Source organism: Zootoca vivipara, chromosome 2 (assembly GCF_965207765.1).
Source record: "Zootoca vivipara chromosome 2, rZooViv2.hap1.1, whole genome shotgun sequence".
NCBI classification, from domain to species: Eukaryota; Metazoa; Chordata; class Lepidosauria; order Squamata; family Lacertidae; genus Zootoca; species Zootoca vivipara.
The window spans coordinates 20168464-20191083 of NC_142584.1; the positions used below are offsets into that span (position 1 = coordinate 20168464).

The 22620-nt window shown below is 39.4% G+C and overlaps 1 protein-coding gene across 4 annotated transcripts in view; it reads right to left on the reverse strand.

Moving 5' to 3' along the window:
- PITPNC1 (phosphatidylinositol transfer protein cytoplasmic 1) overlaps positions 1 to 14783 on the reverse strand; it is a 121301-nt gene extending 106518 nt beyond the window's left edge. Inside the window, exons 1-2 of one of the 4 annotated variants that reach the window (XM_088662981.1) lie at positions 14709 to 14733; positions 12631 to 12739 (exon numbers count right to left, since the gene is read on the reverse strand). In XM_088662981.1, the coding sequence (XP_088519107.1) occupies positions 12631 to 12678 (48 nt within the window). In that variant the 5' untranslated portion in view covers positions 12679 to 12739; positions 14709 to 14733. Of the gene's footprint in view, positions 1 to 12630; positions 13459 to 14708 lie in introns of those variants that run through there. The other 3 variants (XM_088662980.1, XM_088662978.1, XM_088662979.1) reach the window with 3 other exon arrangements.
- Between the last annotated feature and the right edge of the window lie 7837 nt (positions 14784 to 22620).

Sequence of the window (22620 nt, forward strand, 5' to 3'; positions counted from 1 at the left end):
CTACCCAAAATTACAACTTCATAAATATGTAACCACCTGTTATGCTGTTATTTTGGTGCCATTGCATCTATTTTTATTTGTCTTTACCACCAAGCATGACATACAATACCATGGTAACATAAACAGAGGTGTCTGTATGAAGAGGTTAAGATATAAATAGTAAAGTATAGTCTAAAAGTAACCAACCTATAGACACCTGTTCTTATGACATAACACTTCCACTACAAGATGTTTTGCCTTATTCCAAAATCAATGAAATGTGGAACAAGTCTGCGGAAAATAGAGGGGCAGAGAAATACTAAGTAGAGTGTGGCAAAGATGAGATGGGAGAGGCAATCCATTATTATAGTCAAGTTCTTTTTTGTTCAAAACAACTGCTACAATAGCATGGCAGAAAATGAACCAGAGCACTTGCTCTTAACATACAAGTTGAGCTTCACTGTTTAGAGTAGTCATAAAGCGAGGCATTATTCCTCTTTATGAAGCTAAGAAAATGCTGTTTGCAGAATGCTACAGTAGTTTGAAAACTGAAAAAAAGCTTCAAAAATTTTTCACCGTGGGATACAGATCCAAATAATCTGCTACTTCAGCAAGATACATTTAACCTTGTATAGCCATGACACCTTTTGTAAAAAGAAACCAAGGCACTTTGTCAGAAAGCGGCTGGCAGGATCTCATCCCAAACAATGCAAAAACGTCCATCAGATTGAAGAATTAGCCTTGGAACACTACAAGCAGCAGGCTGAAATGACTAGGACAACAACAATCTTCTTCTGAATCATGAGAACAGGCACCAGAATTGGGGGTATAGAAGTTATAAACTTTGAATTTGACAAAAGTAGAGGAGCGAAGGCAGTACAGAAACAGAGCCTGGTATTGGAAGAGTTGAGTAGGGGAAGAGGTGATGAAACAAAAAGCAACAGAACAGACAGTGAAAGATATCCAGTGAGTTTGATTGGTTCTACAACTCACACCCTGGAAAGGCCATTTTCAAGAGGGTAAACAAGGAAGCTTGGCAAAACAGCAACAAAGTTAAATCTATTGTTTAACTGGATTGTGTTCAAATATAAGAGTAAGTTAGGGCTGCCATACATCCGGAATTTCCCAGACATATCCGGAATTCATCCATTGGAAATAATGTCCAAGCGGAATGTCCGGAAATTGGTAAAACCTGGATGTATGGCAACTCTTGTCAGAAGTGTTGGGTTTTTTGGCAAATTTCCTAAAAATGGGGGGGGGGGGGCTCAACAACTTCTGTGTCTGGATTTCCATTTTTGAAACATGGCAACCCTAGAGCCAGTATGTACCGGTATATGTATCCACTAGTCTATAAAGTTACAATACACTGATCAATTATTTTTAACTTATTAAACTGGCATATATTTGCACATGATTAAAATAAGTTTTGAAAAATCACTTTTTTCTACAATGATGCCTTGTGCAATATGCACTGTCTATTCCTGTGTGACGTGAGGGAATGTTTCAACTAAGAAAATTAACCAAATTATTGTTTTGCAAACACCAGTGTATATCTTACATTTTGTGCATCAAATTAAGCAGACTGGAATAAGACATGTGCTAGTCTTTAAAGGTACTGCAAACCTCTGTTTTTGCTGCAGTGCAGACTGACATGGTTGCCCCTCTGGAAATGAGTTTATTGTGTTGATAATTGCACTTTTAGATATTTTTTTTACTGCGACTTTGCCATTGTGTCTCCTATGCCTTCAACATTTAAAAGTTTTGTTTTAATATATTATGCCTGTTTGACAATTTTCAAATACAGGATCGAGAGCATATATAACCGCAATAGGTAATAGAATGTATTGCCGAAGGGTTAAACTACATGTTCTTTGAAATGTCTTTGGATCCCATGCTTGGGATTCCCTTCTCTCTCCCCCCTCCCCTCCCCCCTTCCACTCCTACTCCCTAAAAGCAGCACTAGTAGGCTTGCTGTTACTTACCAGCTTGTAAACCTCAAGGTCAGTTTAAAGTCATGCACTCAGGAAGGCCTTGTGATGTAAGCAGATAGGAGTGCTCAAGAGAGATCAGATCTCTTTGTTCAAGCAAGTCCTTTTGCATACTTGTGGGCAGGGAAGGTAAATACACACAAAGCAACAGCAAAAGTAGGAGAGATTTGGATCCACTTCTTTATCACTTCTGAAAGTTAGCTGGCTGGAAACTGAACATGAAAGGAAAATTTACACTTCTTAAATAAAAAAGATAAGAGAGTAGAAATGTGAAGGGCCACAGCTCAGAGGTAGAGCATCTGCTTTGCATGCAGAAGGTCTCAGGTTCAATGCTTAGCATCTTTAAGTAGACCTGGAAAGACCCCTGTCTGAAAGCCTGGAGTGTAAAGCAACTTTCTATGTTCTGTAAGATGAACAAATTGAATGAACTAATGCTTTCTTTTTATCAGCCAATTGCTATTATTTTTAAAAAAATACTTTTTCAAGAGAAGTCTGAATTAAAATCTAGACATCTTGAGAGTGAGAATCCAGAGGCTAGTTATTTTCCTCCTGGAGTCCCAAATCATCAAGGTGAAACACAAGTTGACTTCTGAGCTTCTTGAGCCAGTCTGTGTTTAAAATGCAGAATAATACATCTGATTGTATGTATGTATCTATCTATCTAATCATTGGCAGTTCTCAGCGGTATTACACCATGAGAGCAAATATTTTAATTAAGCAGACATGGAATAATGATCCTTTATCATTCTTTACAAAATATTCTTCACTTTTCATAGGCGGAGACAATGCTGCCTACTATGGAATGCTCAAAAATCCCAATGTGCTCACAGGCCTAAAAAGGTTGCCAGCCCCTGGTATAGTGGAATAACTAATATTATTAAAAGAACCAATGTTAGGGGAGGGAATATCTATCTCAGGCATCCCCAAACTGCGGCCCTCCAGATGTTTTGGCCTACAACTCCCATGACCCCTAGCTAACAGGACCAGTGGTCAGGGATGATGGGAATTGTAGTCCAAAACATCTGGAGGGCCGAAGTTTGGGGATGCCTGATCTATCTTTTCCAAGGGGCAGTTCCAGTGTTAGAAACTGAGATATGAAAGCTAGGAGCTAAATGACACTTTAAACCTAGGTTATGTGCGCAACTATGTAATGTCTAGGCACATTTTTTTAAATAACAAGAATACAAAGCTGAAAATGAGTGAACTGCAACTAAAGTATTGTGTTCAATTTTCACATGGTCCAGTTCTTCCCCTGCCCCCCCCAATATTCTTAAGAGGGTCTCTTCTCCGGAGAGTAGCTGGAAGCGGGGAAGCAGAAAAAGTTCCTCCTTTCCTTCCACTCTGTAGTTTTAATCTGAAATCTCAGGAGCAGTACTGTGCCCAGAGCACAAAAACAGTTTGCACTAATGAAATTCCCTGTTGCAAAATGCGCCTAAAACAATGGGAGTTTCGAACACTGGGCAGTTCATAAAGAAAATAGTAAGGAAAATTTCAGATCCTTTTGAATGCTTCTTAGGAGAGCAACAATGATTAATTCCTTAATACTTGTGATGTTCAATTTAAATATTTTATGAATTTATAGAATGGAGTTTTAAGTATGCATTTAGGAGTTACTGAACTGAAATAAATATTGTTATTCATACTGTATCTGCTGATTATATTTAGACTGTATTTGTTTGTTGGCTTGTATGTGTATTTTTAAACATTTAATTATATACTGCACATATGCATGTGTGCACTATATATATAGTCACAGAGATGATGACCAGAAAGACAGGAAGAGGTGAATAACTAAGGCAGCAGAGTCCATGAGAACAGAAGAAAGTGAGACAATGAAGGACCAGAGAGAAAACTGTGATAATCAGTGTTAGAAATAACTAGGCTGGATATGCATTAGAGTTTGCATGAAGGAAAAGGAAGGCTCATACTTTTGTAATGTTGTAACAGAGAGAAGCGCCATGAGTTTGCATAAGGCTGCATATAGGGAGGGGTAAAAGATAAAAAAGAAGCTGGCTCACCCCTTAGTCCAGCCTTTTTTACAACTGCTGTAAAAACTTCATTGAGCTATCCAGTACAACCCAGTCTCATTTCTGACCAGTCACTGCCAGTTCAGACTTCATTTGTGCCTTTTCTTTGCCTCAATATGCATCACTTTACACTTGCTTATATTGAACTTCATTTGCTATTTTAATTCAAATTAAAATAGAGGACCTTTTGGAGATCTCCTTATTCCTATTCTCAGCTTCTGTTGCTTAACCAGTTGCTGATCTATAAGAGGACGTCTCCTACAGTATTATTCCATGACTACTAAACTTACTCAAGAGTCTTTGGTGAGGGACTTTATGCATAACCTCCAAGTGTCCTGTTTTAAGCGGGACACCCTGGATTGACAGAAGCCACCCCAGCTTCTTATCCCAATTCAGGATGTCCTCTTTTGGCGCCTGGGGGACAAGCAGACGGGCAAGCACAGGCAGGGAGGAGCAAGCAGGTGAGTGATGAGGTTGTGGGTGGTGCTCCGATTTGCCCTCCCAAAATATTGGGGGGGGTATGTTTAATTAAAAGCTCTTTAAAAATCTAAGCACACAGTGTTGACTGGATCACTGTCTATACGTTTACTGATAGTTTAAAAGAGCTCTCAAAGGTTAGTTAAACTTAGATAAGCCATACTGGTTCTGCTTCACCAAGACCTGTTTGTCCATATTCTTGGTACTCTTATCTTTAATGGTGCTTTCTACCAGTTTTCCTGGAGCAACTTGTAATTTCCCAGAACTCCCCTGGATCCTGTCTATTTCCAGTGCTTACATATGGAGGCTGATATTAGGGACAAGTTCATCTCAGCTATTTAAGAACTCTTGGATGGATGCCATCTGTGATTTAAAACAGTGATTTGTCTGTTTTAAATCTGTCAATAAGGCCCAGAACTTCATCTCATTGTTTATTTGCCTTCCTAAGAAAGTTAGTTCAAGGGCAGACAGCTGCTCTACATCTTTCACTGTAGAAACCAATCCAATGAATTCAGCTGCTCTGAAGTCGTCATCCCCCCCCCCTTTTAAGCACACCTTTTACTCCTTTGCTACCCCACCTCGCTAGCTGGCTTCTTGCTTCTAACAAATTTAAATATTTTGCTGGTGGTGATTTTAATGTATTTAGCAAAGTGCTCCCCAAATACTTTTCATTGACTTGCATTTACTTTGCCAAAGTTTATGTTCCTTTTTGTTATTTCCATTTGGACAAGAGTTCAATTGTCTGAAGGAAACCTTGGCCCTGGAGTAGTTTTCCTGATAGTCAATAAACTTTCTAATTGAACTTCTATTATTGTGGTTTTGACTAACCCTAAGGCATTCTGAACAGATTTGATCTTCTTGACTTTCACTTTCCATTTTAGTTAGAAGTGCTGTGTAGCCTTGGGAAATTTTACAGTACAATATGTGGCAATAAGATCCTGTGGCTTGTTGACTTTGAAGGTGGATGCAAGTCTAGGGATTCAGTAAGCTTTTAACTAACTTGGACTGGTGGAAGTTTCATGAGGATGCAATGATACATGCTTTATTGGTAGCTGTTTCTTTCTTTTTATTTGTCAGTGTAATATTCTTTTCTATAATACAATGCCCTGTTACATTTCATTCATTATTGCCGAGTTTATCTCTTTTTAACATTTCTTTGCTTTGATTTAAATATATATTTCCAATTTATCTTATTTTTGGTTTAACTGGTCCCTTTCTGATTACCCTTTCTGATTACCCTTTCTGAAGCAAGCTAACTGGAGGGAAATTCAAGAACTAATTTGGGATAGCTGTGGACAGTAGCTAACCAGTAGATTCCATGAGTGATAGTTTAAGAAAAAGTTATACATGGTCATTTTGCTAGTGATGCCACTGTTCTCCTTTAAGAACTACAGTTTGTATAACATTATTTCTCAATTAGTATTCCAATGGTAGGGAGAAAGGAGTGGCCAGGGAACTCCTTTACCTGAAAAGCCCAGATGGAAGCTACAGTGGTACCTTGGTTCTCAAACTTAATCCGTTCCAGAAGTCCATTCCAAAACCAAAGCGTTCCAAAACCAAGGTGCGCTTTCCCATAGAAAGTAATGCAAAACGGATTAATCTGTTCCATACTTTTAAAAACCACCCTCTACAACATCAATTTAACATGAATTTTACTATCTAACGAGACCATTGATCCATAAAATAAAAACAATAAACAATATACTGTACTATAAAACAAATAAAGCAGTATTGTAGATGATAAAAACTAAAAAAAAAATTATTACCTGCACTGATGATAGTCAGTTTGGATGGGGGGCTTTTATCCATTTCCGCAGTCACACAATCAATCAATCAATCAATAGCTGAACTGGGTTCCACACAATCACAAAAACAAATTAACCGAAAAAGCCTCAAAAACAAAAAACGCAAAATAAATAGCAAAAACAAAAGCACCAAATATAAGCTCCAAATATCACCTCAGAACACTGCAATCGGAAACGGAAGGCTTGAATTACAATTGGGGGTGTGTGTGCAAATTAGCAATGCAACAGGAAACACAGAAATGGAAGGCTTGAATTACAATGGGGGGGAATTAGCAACACAACAGGAAACACAGAAACAGAAGGCTTGAATTACAATGGGGGGACGCAAATTAGCTGCGCAACAGTAAAAACAGAAGCTCAGGACTCAAACCAGAGCATGTTCGGCTTCTGCGAAAAAGTTCGGAAACTGGAACACCTACTTCCGGTTTTTACAACGTTTGGGTTCCAAGTTTTTTGTGAACTAAGCTGTTCGAAAACCGAGGTACTACTGTACAGTATTGTTATTATTATTATTATTATTATTATTATTATTATTATTATTATATTGATTTATTGAATTCATATACCACCCTTTACCCAGAGGTCTCAGGACGGTTCACAGAAAAGACTTACTGGACTCTCAACTTCTATAACTGAATATTTTGCTCACTGTTATGATTTTGGCTATCTTCCTGCACTACTGAATTATATTCTTTAATATTGGGTGTTTTATTGTGTTGTTTTACTGAAATCAAACTGTTTGGATTGATGCTGTTAAACTTGAAGGTGTTGTTGAACAGAAAATGTGGGATAAATTTTTATTTTAAAAAAACAATAAATACTATTGTACTTCAAGATAATGAATATGCTAAGCAGAATATATTTTCCTACATTTCATGCTCTTGCTTAAGAACCAGGAACGATCAACTCCTTTGGGCAAATATATACTCAGATGTTTCAGCCAGTGTCATAAAATCAATACTAAATTATACTATAGGGAATGTTTATATTGTAAACAATTGTTAGTTCTTTTTACTAGCTAGACAGGAATAACATTCATTATGGTTGTATTTTTTGAAAAAGAAACTGGCCTCAGGCTTACAAACTGGAGTGTCTTCAGCCTTAGGTGGGCAATCTCGTTCAGCTGAAATAGAGATGAGTGAACTAATTTAATAAGATATGTCATCCAACTTGGCAAGATTGCCCAAGAAAACATGTTTTGTAAGATCTGCCTTTGTTGGTTCATGGCCTAGTGCGAATGACCAAACATGGGCTTCTCAAGAGGACAAACCACAGGGCACACCTTGATTACAGCCCGTGATTTGTCTGGTAAACAGCTAAACCATGAGCCAAGCATTAGCTGACACATGAAGCTAAACTGCGGTTTGGTTCAGCACAGCAGCATAATGACCAGTGAAGAGCAAAGTAATACTATCCAGAGGCCTGCATGTTTGCTCATTTGTGTCTTGGTTTGGCTTAGTGGGCCTGTGAACAAACCAATGAAGTTTTTTGCCGATGTGTAAGTAGCTAAGATATTATTATTGTGTATTATTTATACCCCGCCCATCTGGCTGGGTTTCCCCAGCCACTCTGGGCGGCTTCCAACAAATACCAAAATACATTAAAATATCAGATTAAAAACTTCCCTAAACAGGGCTGCCTTTAGGTGTTTTCTAAATATCAGGTAGTTGTTTATCTCCTTGACCTCCGATGGAAGGGCGTTCCACAGGGCGGGCACCACTACCGAGAAGGCCCTCTGCCTGGTTCCCTGTAGCTTTGCTTCTTGCAGTGAGGGAACCGCCGGAAGGCCCTCGGCGCTGGATCTCAGTGTCCGGGCTGAACAATGTGGGGGAGACGCTCCTTCAGGTATATAGGACCGAGGTCGTTTAGGGCTTTAAAGGTCAGCACCAATACTTTGAATTGTGCTCAGAAACGTACTGGGAGCGGGATGCGGGTGGCTGTGGGTTAAACCACAGAGCCTAGGGCAGGCATCCCCAAACTTCGGCCCTCCAGATGTTTTGGACTACAGTTCCCATCATCCTCGACCACTGGTCCTCTTAGCTAGGAATCATGGGAGTTGTAGGCTAAAACATCTGGAGGGCCGCACTTTGGGGATGTCTGGCCTAGGGCTTGCCGATCGGAAGGTCGGCGGTTCGAATCCTTGCGATGGAGTGAGCTCCCGTTGCTCAGTCCCTGCTCATGCCAACCTAGCAGTTCAAAAGCACAAAATGCAAGTAGATAAATAGGTACTGCTCCGGCGGGAAGGTAAACAGTGTTTCCGTGTGCTGCTCTGGTTCGCCAGAAGCGGCTTAGTCATGCTGGCCACATGACCTGGAAGCTGTACGCTGGCTCTCTTGCCCAGTAAAGCGAGATGAGCGCTGCGACCCCAGAGTCGTCCGCGACTGGACCTAATGGTCAGGGGTCCCTTTACCTTTACCTAAGTAGCTAAGATAGGGCTGGGCGTTATCTGGTTTTCAACATCACAACATATAACAATGTCTGAAATAAGGATGGAGCTATGTAGAGGCATTGGCTGGCTTCATGGGTTTTTCCCACATTATGATTTTTGCATAGTGAGCACACACACACACACACACACACACACACACACACCATGATTTGTGATATATTACCAGGTCAAAAATTATAAAACCAATATCACGATATGGACTTCAAACCAGTTTTGGACGATATATTGATATATCGCCCAGCCCTATACGTAATGGGACCTACAACAAAATGTTGCAGTGTGGAAGCCTCCTGTTCACCATATTCCATTCTACTTCCCCCATTTCTTATTCTACAACAGTCAGTTAGCATTCCATTGCTCCTGAGCACACTCAGTTTTCATTAGGTTTTGTACCCTCCCCCCATTTTTAAAAAATTGTACTTCCACAAATCTCAGGATTATCCTGAGCCTGCTAATCTCTGTCTCTTGCACACAAATGGCATCATTGTGGTTACATGTTAGTATAATAGATATGATTCATCAGAGTTCTACATGCATTGGGGAAAAACTGTAATCATAATGGAAAATTTTACCACAAAACTACTGAAGATGGGATTCTGACATTTTACTCAGCTCACTCAAGTCACATGAGACTTTGAACAAATATATTAACTAAAAAAAATTCCCTCCAGTTTGGTATGACAAACTTAGTTGGTCTATAAGGTGCTACTGGAAGGAATTTTTTTATTTTGCTTTTACTATGGCAGACCAACACGGCTGCCTACCTGTAACTACCGTAAATATATTAACTGTTCAATGAAAAAGTCCCCTTTGATGATGAATGTTTAAAGGTCATATGCTCATAGCCTTTTTAAAAAACTAAAGGAAAGTAACAGGACAGCAAAGAAGCCAAGGGAAGCAACAGTTAGTTACTAACATCTTAATCACACAATGTTCTTGTATATTTACCATTGCTTTCTGTACAAAAGAACAATAGTTAAAAAGAACATTATCAAGATTACTTAGGCTACAGTCTCAGAAGAGGAACAGAGCCCTCAAGAAACACACTCCAAGGCAGACTAATTTAAATCAGTTTTCAAGTTTTCTATCAAATGTTTACTGAACAAAAATGCATAAAAACTGGTTGCTTTTGAAACTAATTAACTTCTATATTACCAGGGCATAATCCAAAATTGCTTCTCATGCAACTAACATGTATTTTCTACTACACAATGTAGAGATGAAGCAATGTAGAGATGAAGCCTGATCTATATATATATATACGTAAGGACACTAAGCAAGCTCAGATACGTGAGCTCTATCTTAAGCCTATCTTAAAACGCATCTTGGTACATCAAAACATGATTTGATTTTACATGCACAAGCCAAAGGTGAGGCCCATGTTTGTGTGCTTCCATTTGCCCTTCATGCATAGGGCTTCCCCTGTCCCCTACCTTTGTTTCAGGCAGCCAGCTTGCCAGTTTTATCCAAACTGGAAAACTAGATTGTGTTTGCCTTGCAAAACAGAATTAGAAACCAAATTTCCAATTCTGTTTTGCGGAGAAAGCACAAACCATAGTTTGCCAACTAAAACGTCAAACAAAGTTTTATCTCAAACCACGAAAGGAGGCAGGAAGTGCAAGAACAAGGAACAAAACGAGGGAGGGGCAGTAATCAAACCCAATAATCCAGCTACGCATAATGTCAAACTGTTTGATGTCACATCTGAATCACCGCAGTGTGTTTGATAGTCAGTTTTAAGTGCTTAGAATGTAGGCTTTGTTTGTGTTACATTCAGATATAATTTTAAACCAGGTTACTTTATAGAAACACTATCGCAAACTTCCAAGTAAAATAATTAAAATTAACTGTTAGTGGAGTTAAGTTTTTCCTCATCCAGGGTGGCATCCTGTTCAGATCTGAAAGTATGTATAATTTCAATGCCTATATGCGAAGTTGTCCATAACTTGTTGCAGATAGCCAAAATTACTAATTCATTGTAATTGTTTGGGACAGTGAGCTCAGCACAGATACTGTGTAAGAGTGAAATATAGACTAACATACATACGTAGAAGTAAGGTCCATTAAGTTCAATAGGACTCATTCCCAAATTAGTGTGCATCGGATTGCAATTTTATTCACAGTATAAAGTAGCAGCAAACTGTACCAATGCATATCCACAAATCTTTGTTAAAAGATGGTTTTGCATTTGACACACTTTGATGGTACTACAGGAATACTTATACTTAAATCTACTTAAGCTGCCCTTGAAGAGGCATCAAAGGTTTTCAGATATTTACACAACACCTGGGGTTTTTATTCTCACTCATACAAAACTATTATCTTCAAACTCCTAGCATAGAAACTTTTGAAAATGGGAAATTGGGGGGGGGTGAGTAGGGGTCGCTTTAAGGTTGTAAATGTCCACAAATGGCTAACCCAGAAACACAGTGGTTATTTTTTTATTGACTAATAATTCATTTGGAATTATTTGCAAACCTGTTTTAAACACTAGAATGCTGGCTTTGCTGGGAAGGCTGGAAAAGATAAGAAACTACTGAAGGAAAAACCAACACAACAACCAATTACATGTACCTCCAGCAAACAAAGTATGAGCTTGCTATTTCCCAACAGGTTCACTATCTGCAGATGTACGGAATACTATGTAGCCAGCTCAAATACACACAGATACAAAGTAGATTGCACTGGAAACCTCAAAACTGCATTTCTCTTTAGTTGTTTTACACAAGGAAGGCAGAAATTGGGTACTTTTGATACATTTCACTGCTGCTTCTGCAACAACCGAAACGTTTCATGCCAGATAGTCCAAGCAGGCTTCCAAAACACATGGAGTGCAAGTGCTGTTTATTTATTTTTTACAGAAAAAAGATACCTGCAACAATCTAGTAGTGATATTCTTACCACAATTGTATATATTTCTGCATCAAAAGATGAGAACAAAGTTCTATGGAAGAATATGCTCAATGCTCCCCCTTGTGGACTACAGTACTGTCAGGTGTTGTTTTTTTAACAAAAATAAAATGAATGTATTTGTGCATTGTCAAGAGATGAAACGGAAAATAAACTTCCATGATAAGGACTGAACAATTAGAACAACAAGCATAACATTGTAATATGAATCTGAAAACAAAGGGGAAGTTAGATGTTCACTGTATGTACATCATCACAACTTTACTCCAGTAAATATAAACATTCATCAAAGCTGTAGCTTATGTACTGAAGTCTTGTTGCCTTCTGAATATATAACTACCATGATCAACATATTTAATGTTGTTTTGCCTTTGTCTGCCGTTTGCTCTCAATATGTGTTCTATTTAAATACAGTATGTGTATGCTACACTCAGTACCTAAATACACTGTGCTTTAGTTAAAATATATCAACAATGGAATGGCTACATTAAAAGTTTCACTAGAAGAACTGAAGCTCACTTACAAATGCTACTTTACATAGGAGAAACTTTGAAAAATTATCACACATCTAAATCTGAAGTAGGGAAGGAGCACGTTTTGAGAACAGGATGACTTAACCAAACATTTTTATTTTATTTTATTTTTGAAATTTCACTGGATTAATTCTTGCCACATGGATTTCATTCCAAATCAGTCCTGCTCAAAGTATGCATACCTGCTTATGTTTGCATGTGTGTTCTTAGCAAAGCTTAGTAGCCAATCAGAACTCTGATGACACAGTAAATTGGTATATTTACTTTTTGCTTGCATGCACTTTCCTTCCATCGCAACAGAAATACGACTCCATGAACTAGAGTGGAGGGGAAAATCATTTCATAATAGTAGAAAGAACCCAATAAAACACCGTGGTCATTTATTAACTCTTCTCCACTCCAGTCACATTCAGGAACAAATGCTAAAACAAAGCGCTAAGCATTAACATCCACTGCACTTACCTCTTCAACCGTCAAAGGCATACAGATCCGGTACTCCTTCATGAGCATATTCCTTCACATTAAATGCAAATCAGCAATTTAGGAGAAACGTAATCACAGTGCACCCCAACTGCAGCAACAACAAAAAGGGGGGGATTCTTTATATATATATATCTTTTAAAAATCAGCAAGGTCTACAGCACACTATAGTCTGTGTGCTTGACAATGTATGTAGAAATTGCCACTGCCACCATCAAGAAAGCTGATCTAGCAAAAAAAAGGGGGGAGAAATAGAATTTCTTCTATCTTCCAGTTTTCCTGCTTCAAACTGAGATCATGTGATTTTTCACTCACACATACACAAACGAGTCTCAAACATAAAATGCTATCATAGTGAATGGAGAGACATCCACTAAAAATCCATTAAAATCTACAATTTCTTTCCAGTTGCATCAAGACATTCCTAGAGCAGCCGAGGTGGGGGAGGAAGTAAAAATAAATGAAACAGTCCACAGATGTTAATGTCACCAGCAGCGGCAGCACACTGAATCAGCAGCAGCAAAGATGCAAAGCTTATTTCCAAGACAAAGGGTTTATAACGTTTCCTTCCCAGGCTGGTAAACAAGGCTCTCTCTCCCCGCCTTACTGTACTAAAGCTGATGTTATGCTGTTCAGCATTACTGCACCCTGAGGGAGAGACAGGATGTGTCTTGGGTTTTCCTTCCACCTTTGATCGTTCTTGAGGGCTGGGTTTCCCCCACCAGAGCTGTGTGTACGTACTGGTCGGGTCCTATCTGGTCGTGCTGATAAGTCTCTGCAGCAGCAGCCTTAGAAAGGGTGTGAGTGTGTCTGACATCAGCAGCCACAGCAGGAAGGATGGCCCCATCCGGCCAATAGGGAAATGGCATGGGGGGGGAAACGCAAACGTTTTAAACAAAACAGCATGTCTCTGCTGAAGTGTCAGCCAGCACAAGGAAAGCAAGCTGCAACTGAATTCAAATAAAATCCAAAGGGATAATTGCTTTCTCCCCACTCTCCACACACCTCCCCTCCCCTTTTGGTTCTTGCAGATTGATTTCAGGCCATTTAGAAAAATGCAAGGAGCAGCAGTTGAGTGAAACTGACATACAGTATATGACTAATTTAGAGGCAATTCCAGACAGCGACTAAGCTGTTCCTAGAGATCCGGAGGAACCTTTGCTGGATGTGTTTAGAAATAAAACTAAGCATGAGATACATGCAAGAAGAAAACTCTTCTTCACTGGAGACAACAACACCTGCAAAATCTTTTATGTATGGCATTTTTTAAAATTCCTGTTGTAATAAACCAAGAACGGTTATAGTGGTGGTGGTCCCACCTCTACTCACAGTTCCACCAGCCGTTTTATGGTGTTCTATTGCCTGCTATCTGTGGAGCCTTGGGGCATGATGCATTTCACACAACAGCTACAATTTTGCTGGAGCGTTTAATAGTAGCAAAGGAGTGTCTTGTGTCCTTTGTGGTTCCTGACAAACTTCTAGAGACACTCAAACAAAAACAAATGACCCATGGGAAAAAAGAATCCCTTAAGAGGATAATCACCCAAAGCACCTGAAGAGTTTTAAAGCATCAATATACACTCCAAAGAAATACCTTCAAAACCCTCCATGATTGCCTGCCCCCCATCTGAAACATCTCTGCTCTTACACCCCAACAGATCTCTTCCTGTTTCACTTGACCAGTTCTACCAACCTCATGGAAGGTCTCCTGCTCCTTGAAACAATTGCACCCTTTCTTCCTTGACTCCTCTAATGGCTTGGAGCTGCCTTCCAGAATGCCTCAGTGCAGCCACTTTCTGTGTTTCCTACAAATCCCAATTCAAAATTCATACTTTTTTGAAAGCATTTGGAACAACCCCGTGGGCCCAATACCATATTATAATGAAGCCAAAGTATATGTAATTGAAATAATCACATATCCCTTCACCAGGGGCAAAGCTAGGCGTTATTTCACCCAGGTCAAAGACCCAGTTTGGCACTCCACAATGGGCATTTGTACACGCACGCACACACACACACACAGCCCAGCTAGTTCCCCATAGCTACGGCTCTGCCTTTACCTGTCTGTGCCAGCTTCTATTTCCCATCCCCTTTCTTTGGCAGTTTCCTATGGGTGACATCCAGTTGTGGCAGCCTGATTGCGCAAAGAGCTTTTGCTCACAACAAACAGGACTTCTGTTCCACTCCTTCCCTCTGCGCACGCGCACACACACACTCCAGAGAAATCTTCCAGAGAAATCAGGGACAAGAGAGGTTGTGACTTATGAAGGGCTGTTGGATCATACCCTATGTAGCTGTTGTTACATTGAAAGCCAAATGAGATAGGGAACAGCCAAACTTCTTCTTTGTAAATGACCATGTAGATAATGCCATTAATATGTCTTAATTGCATTCTATGCAGATCTGATTTCAAAAACAGCAACTGCACTGGTCTGCAAAGGCTTGGAAGCAGCATAGTAACAACAGCAGCCCATATTCAACGGTAGTGCTTCTGCTTTTACCAGTACCGTAATTGTGCAACTTCTGCAGAAGCAGAACAACATCTCAGCATTTGTTTTCACTGTTATATCTCATGCTAGAATGTTGTAGGAGAAAACAGCCCTTGCATGAGTAGAAAATGACTTCTATCCAAACTATGTTTTTTGTAAGTCATTCTGAGAAAAGCAGAGGATAGGTGTTCTAAATAAATAAATCTTACTGCCATGCTGAAATAACATCTGAAAGAAACTAAAAGCAAGTGATGAAAGATGGATTATGTAAAAACAGGTCATTTTTCTTTTCTACTTCCTCAATCTTTGAGTTAGGAATCATGAACTAGAAGGCTTTTGTTCTGATCTACGACAGGATTTTGCAACAAACTGAATAATAATAATAATAATAATAATAATAATGCAGCTATTGCAATATTAAGCTTGTATTCTTAAAAAGAAATGTGTAAGTCCTTTACAGTATAAATATAAAAGGACAGCACAGGACATACAAAAACAGGATATAACAACCTCACCCATTTCCTTTTTGAGCAGCATTTCATTAACAGCCCCCAAGTCTGTAAAGCAGCCATAGCTTCTCATATCAGTTAGAAATGCCTCAATGAAAACACATTGCCATTATTATCTTCTTTTAGCAGGCATAATCCTTTCCCACTTTTGAAGCAAGCAACATTCAACAGATAAAAAGCTGATACGTTTTAATTATATTTGAATGTCAACATTTAAAGCTCATTCATTAACATGCATAACTTATATTCTCAAATTGCCCCTGAAAATTACGTCATGTAAATTATGTGTGCACTTCCCAAAATGTAACCGTGATCTTGAAGAACCAGTAACCAAAACATTTACATATAAAAATACATTAAGTACTAAAAATAAGAATGAGAGACTAACAGTGCAGTCCTAACCACATCTACTCAAAAGCAAGTACTATTGAATTCAATGGTGTTTTCTCCCAGGAAAATGGGTTAGGATTGCAGCCAAAGTTATTTCTATATCTTTAATACTTTTGCAATGAAACATCACCACAATTGGCATTGTACCTCCTTATAGTACATGAGGACTCTTGTTAGAATGCCAGCTGTCTTTTTTTCCACCCCAAAAAATAGATGAAGGCAGTACTTTCTACTGAAGAATACCTGAAATCAGTTACCAAAACTTGAATTTACAAGATGCAACTATGAAAGTTAAATTTCCTTACAAATATCAAACAAAATTTGAAATTCAGATTTGCCTACTGTATATGCAACCTTAGGATCTGTAAACCTTAGTCCAGAGACAAACACTGCCATCTAGTGGTAATATAAGCCACTTCAACTCTTCTGCACTCCAATGCACACTCAGCTAGAAGGCCCACTGGTGGCTTAATATATATAACAAAGAAATGCCTGCTCCACTGTTACCCAGAGGAAATAGCTATATTTAGAATTCATATTCTTTTATGGCTACAGTACATTATAATTTTAGATTACGTTGACTTTTAATGCAGCTATAAATTTGGCCATTGAACCACAAAAAATAGAATAAAGGCTACTCTCAAATTACTATGTTTGACCACATTCTCACATTTTTTGTGTATGGGCTTCTTGCTCTACATGCTCCTGTGGTGCAAGCAAAAGCTTGCACTGCAGCTACTATCATAGTGTCTTACATGAAGCAAACAGGGCTTGGTTAACACTCACAAACTTTGCATGTGAAAGCAAGGAGAAAACCAACACACACACACACCCTCAATTCCTAGATAAATCTACATCAGAATGTGGAGCTGCAGAGGTTCTCTGCAGGCTGTAGGGTGGGATGCAAGAACCATGAAAACAGAGGTGGATTCAGGGCAGCGTGACCGGTTCTGCCACAGTGGACGCTGAGCCTAGGGGGTACAGCAGGGCGTTGCAAATATGACATAGTGAATTGAGCAGAACGGAAGGCGAGAGGCAGGGTGTATGCCAAATTTGGGTCTTGCACAGGGCACTGCTGAAATTCAAAAGACCAAAGCCCTTCCCTGATGAAAAATCCTATTGAATTACTTGAATGAGTTCCTTCATTACTGAAGGGTGATAAGGGTGGGTCTGCTCCCAGAATCAAACAATAGCTCCAACACCCACACAATGCTCCATGCAGCATAGCACTAGCTCAGTCTCTTAGTACCAGTTTGTGCTTTAGAAATACCAGTACACATGAAAATAGCTTACTCAGTTCAGTGGTGGTATAACATCAGAGAGACAGAAGACCATGACATCACAGCTCTCTTTTGTGATGAGCCAGGATGGCTATGTTCTACCTCCACTATTGGAAGCAGTATGCCTCTGAATGCCCAGTTGCTGGGAATCACAAGTGGGCAGAGTGCTGTTGCGCTCAGGCCCTGCTTTTGGGCTTCCCATAAGCATCTGGTTGGCCACTGGGAGAAGAGGAAGCTGGGCTACATGGGCCAGTGGCCCGATATAGCAAGCTCAACTTACATCCTTATAGGAAAAATGATTTTACATAAGGAAGGATTTGCACTTATTACAATGCATTTGCACTTACTACGATGTAAGACCCTCCCGAATCTTATAATTGAATTGTCTAATTCAATTTTTATTTTCATATAATGCACACATATCACATATATACACGATTTACATATTTACAATTAGTAGCACAACATACAGACCATTCGCTTATTGTTTCATTCCATTACAAACCGACTCCAGTTAATCTTAAATTATCTCAATTTTATACCAGCAGTGAAAAAGTTTTAAATAGATTCAGATTATGCTTATGCTTCATGTAATTAGTGAGGAGGAACCCAGTTCTCTCAAACTGTTTGTTCCATCTTCCTTTTCTTAATCCAGCGGTGTGGATAATAACTGGATCAGTGTGATATATATATTTAGAATATAAAATATCCTACACATGCTTAAATTCAGATGAGAAACTGCTTTATAGAGCTTCTGTTTTTGTTCTTGGAAAACATTTTAATACTACATCCATAGGCTGCACAGAAGCAGAACTTGATAGTTTATATGTTAAGAAGTCTAAGCGCTCCTGCTGTGTTATGACTAATGTATTAAGATGTTGACCCACTGAAATGATATAAGGTGTCAAGGCAATAGTAGCATCTGTCATATGTTGTGATTACAAGTGCTAAATATTCCTCACCCTCTAAATACAAAAGCAGAAGAGCCACCGCAGAAGAGATTATGTTTAGGCAGATGAAAGAGGAGAATGGTGAGAGAGATTGTGGGAGACGACCCCATAGGGAAAATCTAGGGTGAGCTAATGAAAATCAAAACTATTCAAAATCATCACTGAAAATGCCAATTTAAACAGGGAGAGCCTATCACTAGGGGGTGAAGCAATTATCCCAGTCTGCAAATGCTCTAAAGTAGCACCAACCGCAGTGGCAGACTCTCAGCCATTTCTCTTGCACGCACACCCCAGCCACTCCCCTTTGTTGGAGATCCAAGCAATGTTTCCCATAGGCCTGCAACACCAACCCTAAAATATTTCCTTATTTATTTATATACTGCTTCAAACTGAAATACTGAAGTATCTTACACAAAATCATCAACTACACAAACCACAGTAAGATCCCATTTCAAATGCAAAATACAGTTACAAATGCATAGCTGAGTAAACACTGTATGGAGGCGAAATACAATCCAACCTTTGTCTGGCAAAGCCTGGGCAAGATAGAAAGCTTTCACTAAGTAAAGATTTGGTGCTTATTTGAAAAAGGGTAAGGATTACCCAACCCAAGGCTTGGGGGTGAGGGACTGCCAACTACTCCACTTAGCATCTCCACCACCAATTCCCCAGCAGGCTGCGGTGCTCAGGCAGGAGCATATAGGAGTCCCCAATAACCAAGTCCTGTGCCATATAGGGCTTTGTGTGCAACTACCATAACTTCAATTTGAACCGATAGCAAAGTGGCAGTGTCAATTACTTGAACAAGGGTATCACATATTGCTGTTAGGCTGCTCCACAAAGCAGCCCAGCAGTCACATTTTGTACCAGTTGCAGCTTTCAGACTAATTCGAAGGGTAGATAGATCTATATTTAGTGTAGCGATTATCTTCAGGTTACCACGGCATAAACCACTACAGCTCGGTTATCCCATTCCAGGAAAGGTTGTAGGTCACGCACCGGCTAAATGTGGATAAAGGCACTCCTGCCCACTTAGCTCTCCAGTGATAATAATGGATGGAGGAGCACCCCCAGGCTATGCCCCTAATCCTTCAGGGGAAGAATAACTATCTGCAGAACAGAGATCCCAAACCCAGGAACTACCCATTCATAGGGCTTCCATTTTGTCAGGATTCAGCTTCAGTGTATTAGCCGTCATCCAGGCCATTACTATTTCCAGGCACTGATTCTGCGCATGTACAGGCACTGATTCTGCGCATGTACAGCCACACTTGATTCAGGCATTGCACAGAAACAGAGCTGTGAGCATCAACATGCTGGCAACACTCATGTGCAGCAAATCTCCTAATTATTATCATCAGTGGCTTCATAAAGATGTTAAAGAGCACTGGGGATAGAATAGTACCTTGTGACACTCGACAGTTCAACGGTCAAGGAGCCAAAATGCAATCTTTGACCTGCTGCCTACAGGTGCACCAGATAATGTTATCTTATTGACAGTGTTGAAGTTAAGATTCCACTGCCAGTCCAGTTGAGGACATCTTGTCCTTTGCCTCAGACAGCAAAGTATCTTGGGCTGGACTAAAATTAAAGTAAGTGCTGTCATTGGCGGAACTGGCGCTTCTACACTGTACCCATTCGGTATTTGTAAGAACTTGACTATTTAATGTGATAGTACCTGCCCTTTAGAACTCTTTGCCTATTGAGATCAAGCAGATGCCTTCACTGTCCTCTTTTGGGTGCCTGCTAAAAACATTCTTGCTTAGACAAACTCACCCAGATGCTTAGAAGGTTAAGGTAATATTAATCTATTTTAGCATTTTACGGAAACCTCGTTTTTAATATATCAACCAATAAGTAACAGATTTTCTCCCTGCTGTTAAAAACAACATTAAATTGTCTCAAAAAATTCTTTCAAAAACCTATCCCTAGGGATATTATAACGGGAACAAAATAACACATAAGGAACAATATCCTCCCTCTGCCTGGCCACAAATACAAAAACAATGGTTTACAAGGTATTTCACTATATCTCCTCCTCTCTAAATATGCTACGAGCATGGCTTGAAATTTCAACAATATATGCATTCCTCTTTGTGCCAACAGAAAATTTGACAAAGTAGGAAGACCACAATCAGATTTAACAGAATAAAACGGCAAAAATGGCAGTTCAGCAATTAACATCTGGTTACCAAAAGGTCCCACTCTTTAACTTTATTTTTTATGCACAACTTTGCAGATATAGGAGTAACAGCCTCAAGGTCATCAGGAAAGAGTCCATAAAGATTAAAATCAAGTTTCAGCTATCTTTTATTTTCTGAACAAGCATGCACGCTAAGCGATCGCGCTAACAATTAAAACTTATCTGCTTGCAACTAAACATTTATTTTAAAATCTTTCATTTTGCTATCCATACAAGGTTCTCACAGCAGTTTTGAAACTGAAAAACAAATATGCATCATCTGCCAGTAAATTCCTACGCTTGAGGTGTATGTTTTTAGGACCCACCTATGGTTGGAAGTGGTTTTAAATAGTTTTTATATAGTGTTTTAATCCTGTAACCTGCCCTGGGATCTTACGGTGAAGAGTGAGTAATAAATAAATTATTAATAGTAACAATGAACTCATGTAATTAAAAAGAAAAATAACACAAATAACCAAATTGTCACAGTATATAAATGAACTATAAATGCAGCAGTAAATTATTAGCAATTAATTATCCAATTTAAATAAAAATGTCTGATGTATTATTATTTCAAAAGTCATTGATTTATATCCACCCTGGCGCAGGCAATGAAGAATGAAGCAGAGTTACAGTCTGAACCCATACAGAAATTAATAGGGTTAAGCTTATCTCTGCATAGATCAGTATCTTAACCTTACAACAACTTTACTGGGCAGGTTATACAGGTTTATGTTACGATGGACAACAGAGTAACAATGTGAAATAGTATTGTCATCAAACTTGACCTTGAAGTTTGTAAAGAAAATTAGTAGATTACACTAATGTCAATAAATTGCAAAGCAGAACCACCACATAAATGAAACATTTTTTTGGCAAAGAAACAGAAAGCCAAACAGTTTTTTTCAAAGCTGGGAAAACCGGGGGGGGGGGGACAAGGCACAGGAATGTGGTTTTTAATATTCTGGATATCTAACAGGCAGTTTTGCCCCCTCCTTTTAAAGGAGGAGTGGCCACTGTAATATGTTTTTAACTACAAGAATACTCCTACTTCCCTGAAGAAAGTAAAGCAACATAAAAGACAGGGAAAAGCTCCCACAAACCAGCGCTAAAGTAGCTTACAAATCCACTCAGTTTTATCATTTAACTACTATGATTGGATAAGTAAGATTGAAACACTACACACTCTTACTTGGGAGAAAGTCCCACTAAACATACTGAGTAAACAGCATCAGGCAAGCAAGGCATTAAGAATATGTGTGAACAAGATACTTTCAGTATTTAAATAATAATATACTATAAATGCGAGTAAGATGTTTTTAAGCAGCAGCAACCTCTCCTTTTTGTCAAGTCTAGCAAACTCAGTTTTAGCATATTGTTATGGGTTTGTGGGCACCAGACTACCCTAAATTTCTGGGTCCAGTAGGGGTTAGAATTTAATCAAGGCAAATGTTGAAATATAAAACCAAGCCAGTTTCTCGATCAGGAAATTGCCTGGGGTGATGGACCATTTGGAAGACAAAAGGAAGTAATGAACCATTAGGAAAGCTAAATGAGAAGGGACCCTGTGCCAGACAGCAAATAGAAGGGCCCCTCCTTCTTTCAGCTCATAGAACAGGGGTAGGCAACCTAAGGCTCGTGGGCCGGATGCGGCCCAATCGCCTTCTAAATCCGGCCCGCGGATGGTCTGGGAATCAGCATGTTTTTACCGTACATGAGTAGAATGTGTCCTTTTATTTAAAATGCATCTCTGGGTTATGTGTGGGGCCTGCCTGTTGTTTTTACATGAGTAGAATGTGTGCTTTCATTTAAAATGCATCTCTGGGTTATTTGTGGGGCATAGGAATTTGTTCATTCCCCCCCCCCAAAAAAAATATAGTCCAGCCCACCACATGGTCAGAGGGATGGTGGACCGGCCCATGGCTGAAAAAGGTTGCTGACCCCTGTCATAGAAGAACAAAAGGCAGGGTTGAGTGGGCTGTTGGGGGGGGGAAGCGGTTGCAGGCTGTTAAAAGTCGGTAAGCTAAAGAGAGGGATGGCTGAGTGGGTTGGACTAGATGACTCTCAGGGTCCCTCCAACTCTACAATTCTGTGATTTTGTTTTAATCTAGAGTTGAGTCTACAGGAAAAACAAGGCCTTCTTGGGGGTGTTAATGCTGCGAACCCCTCCAT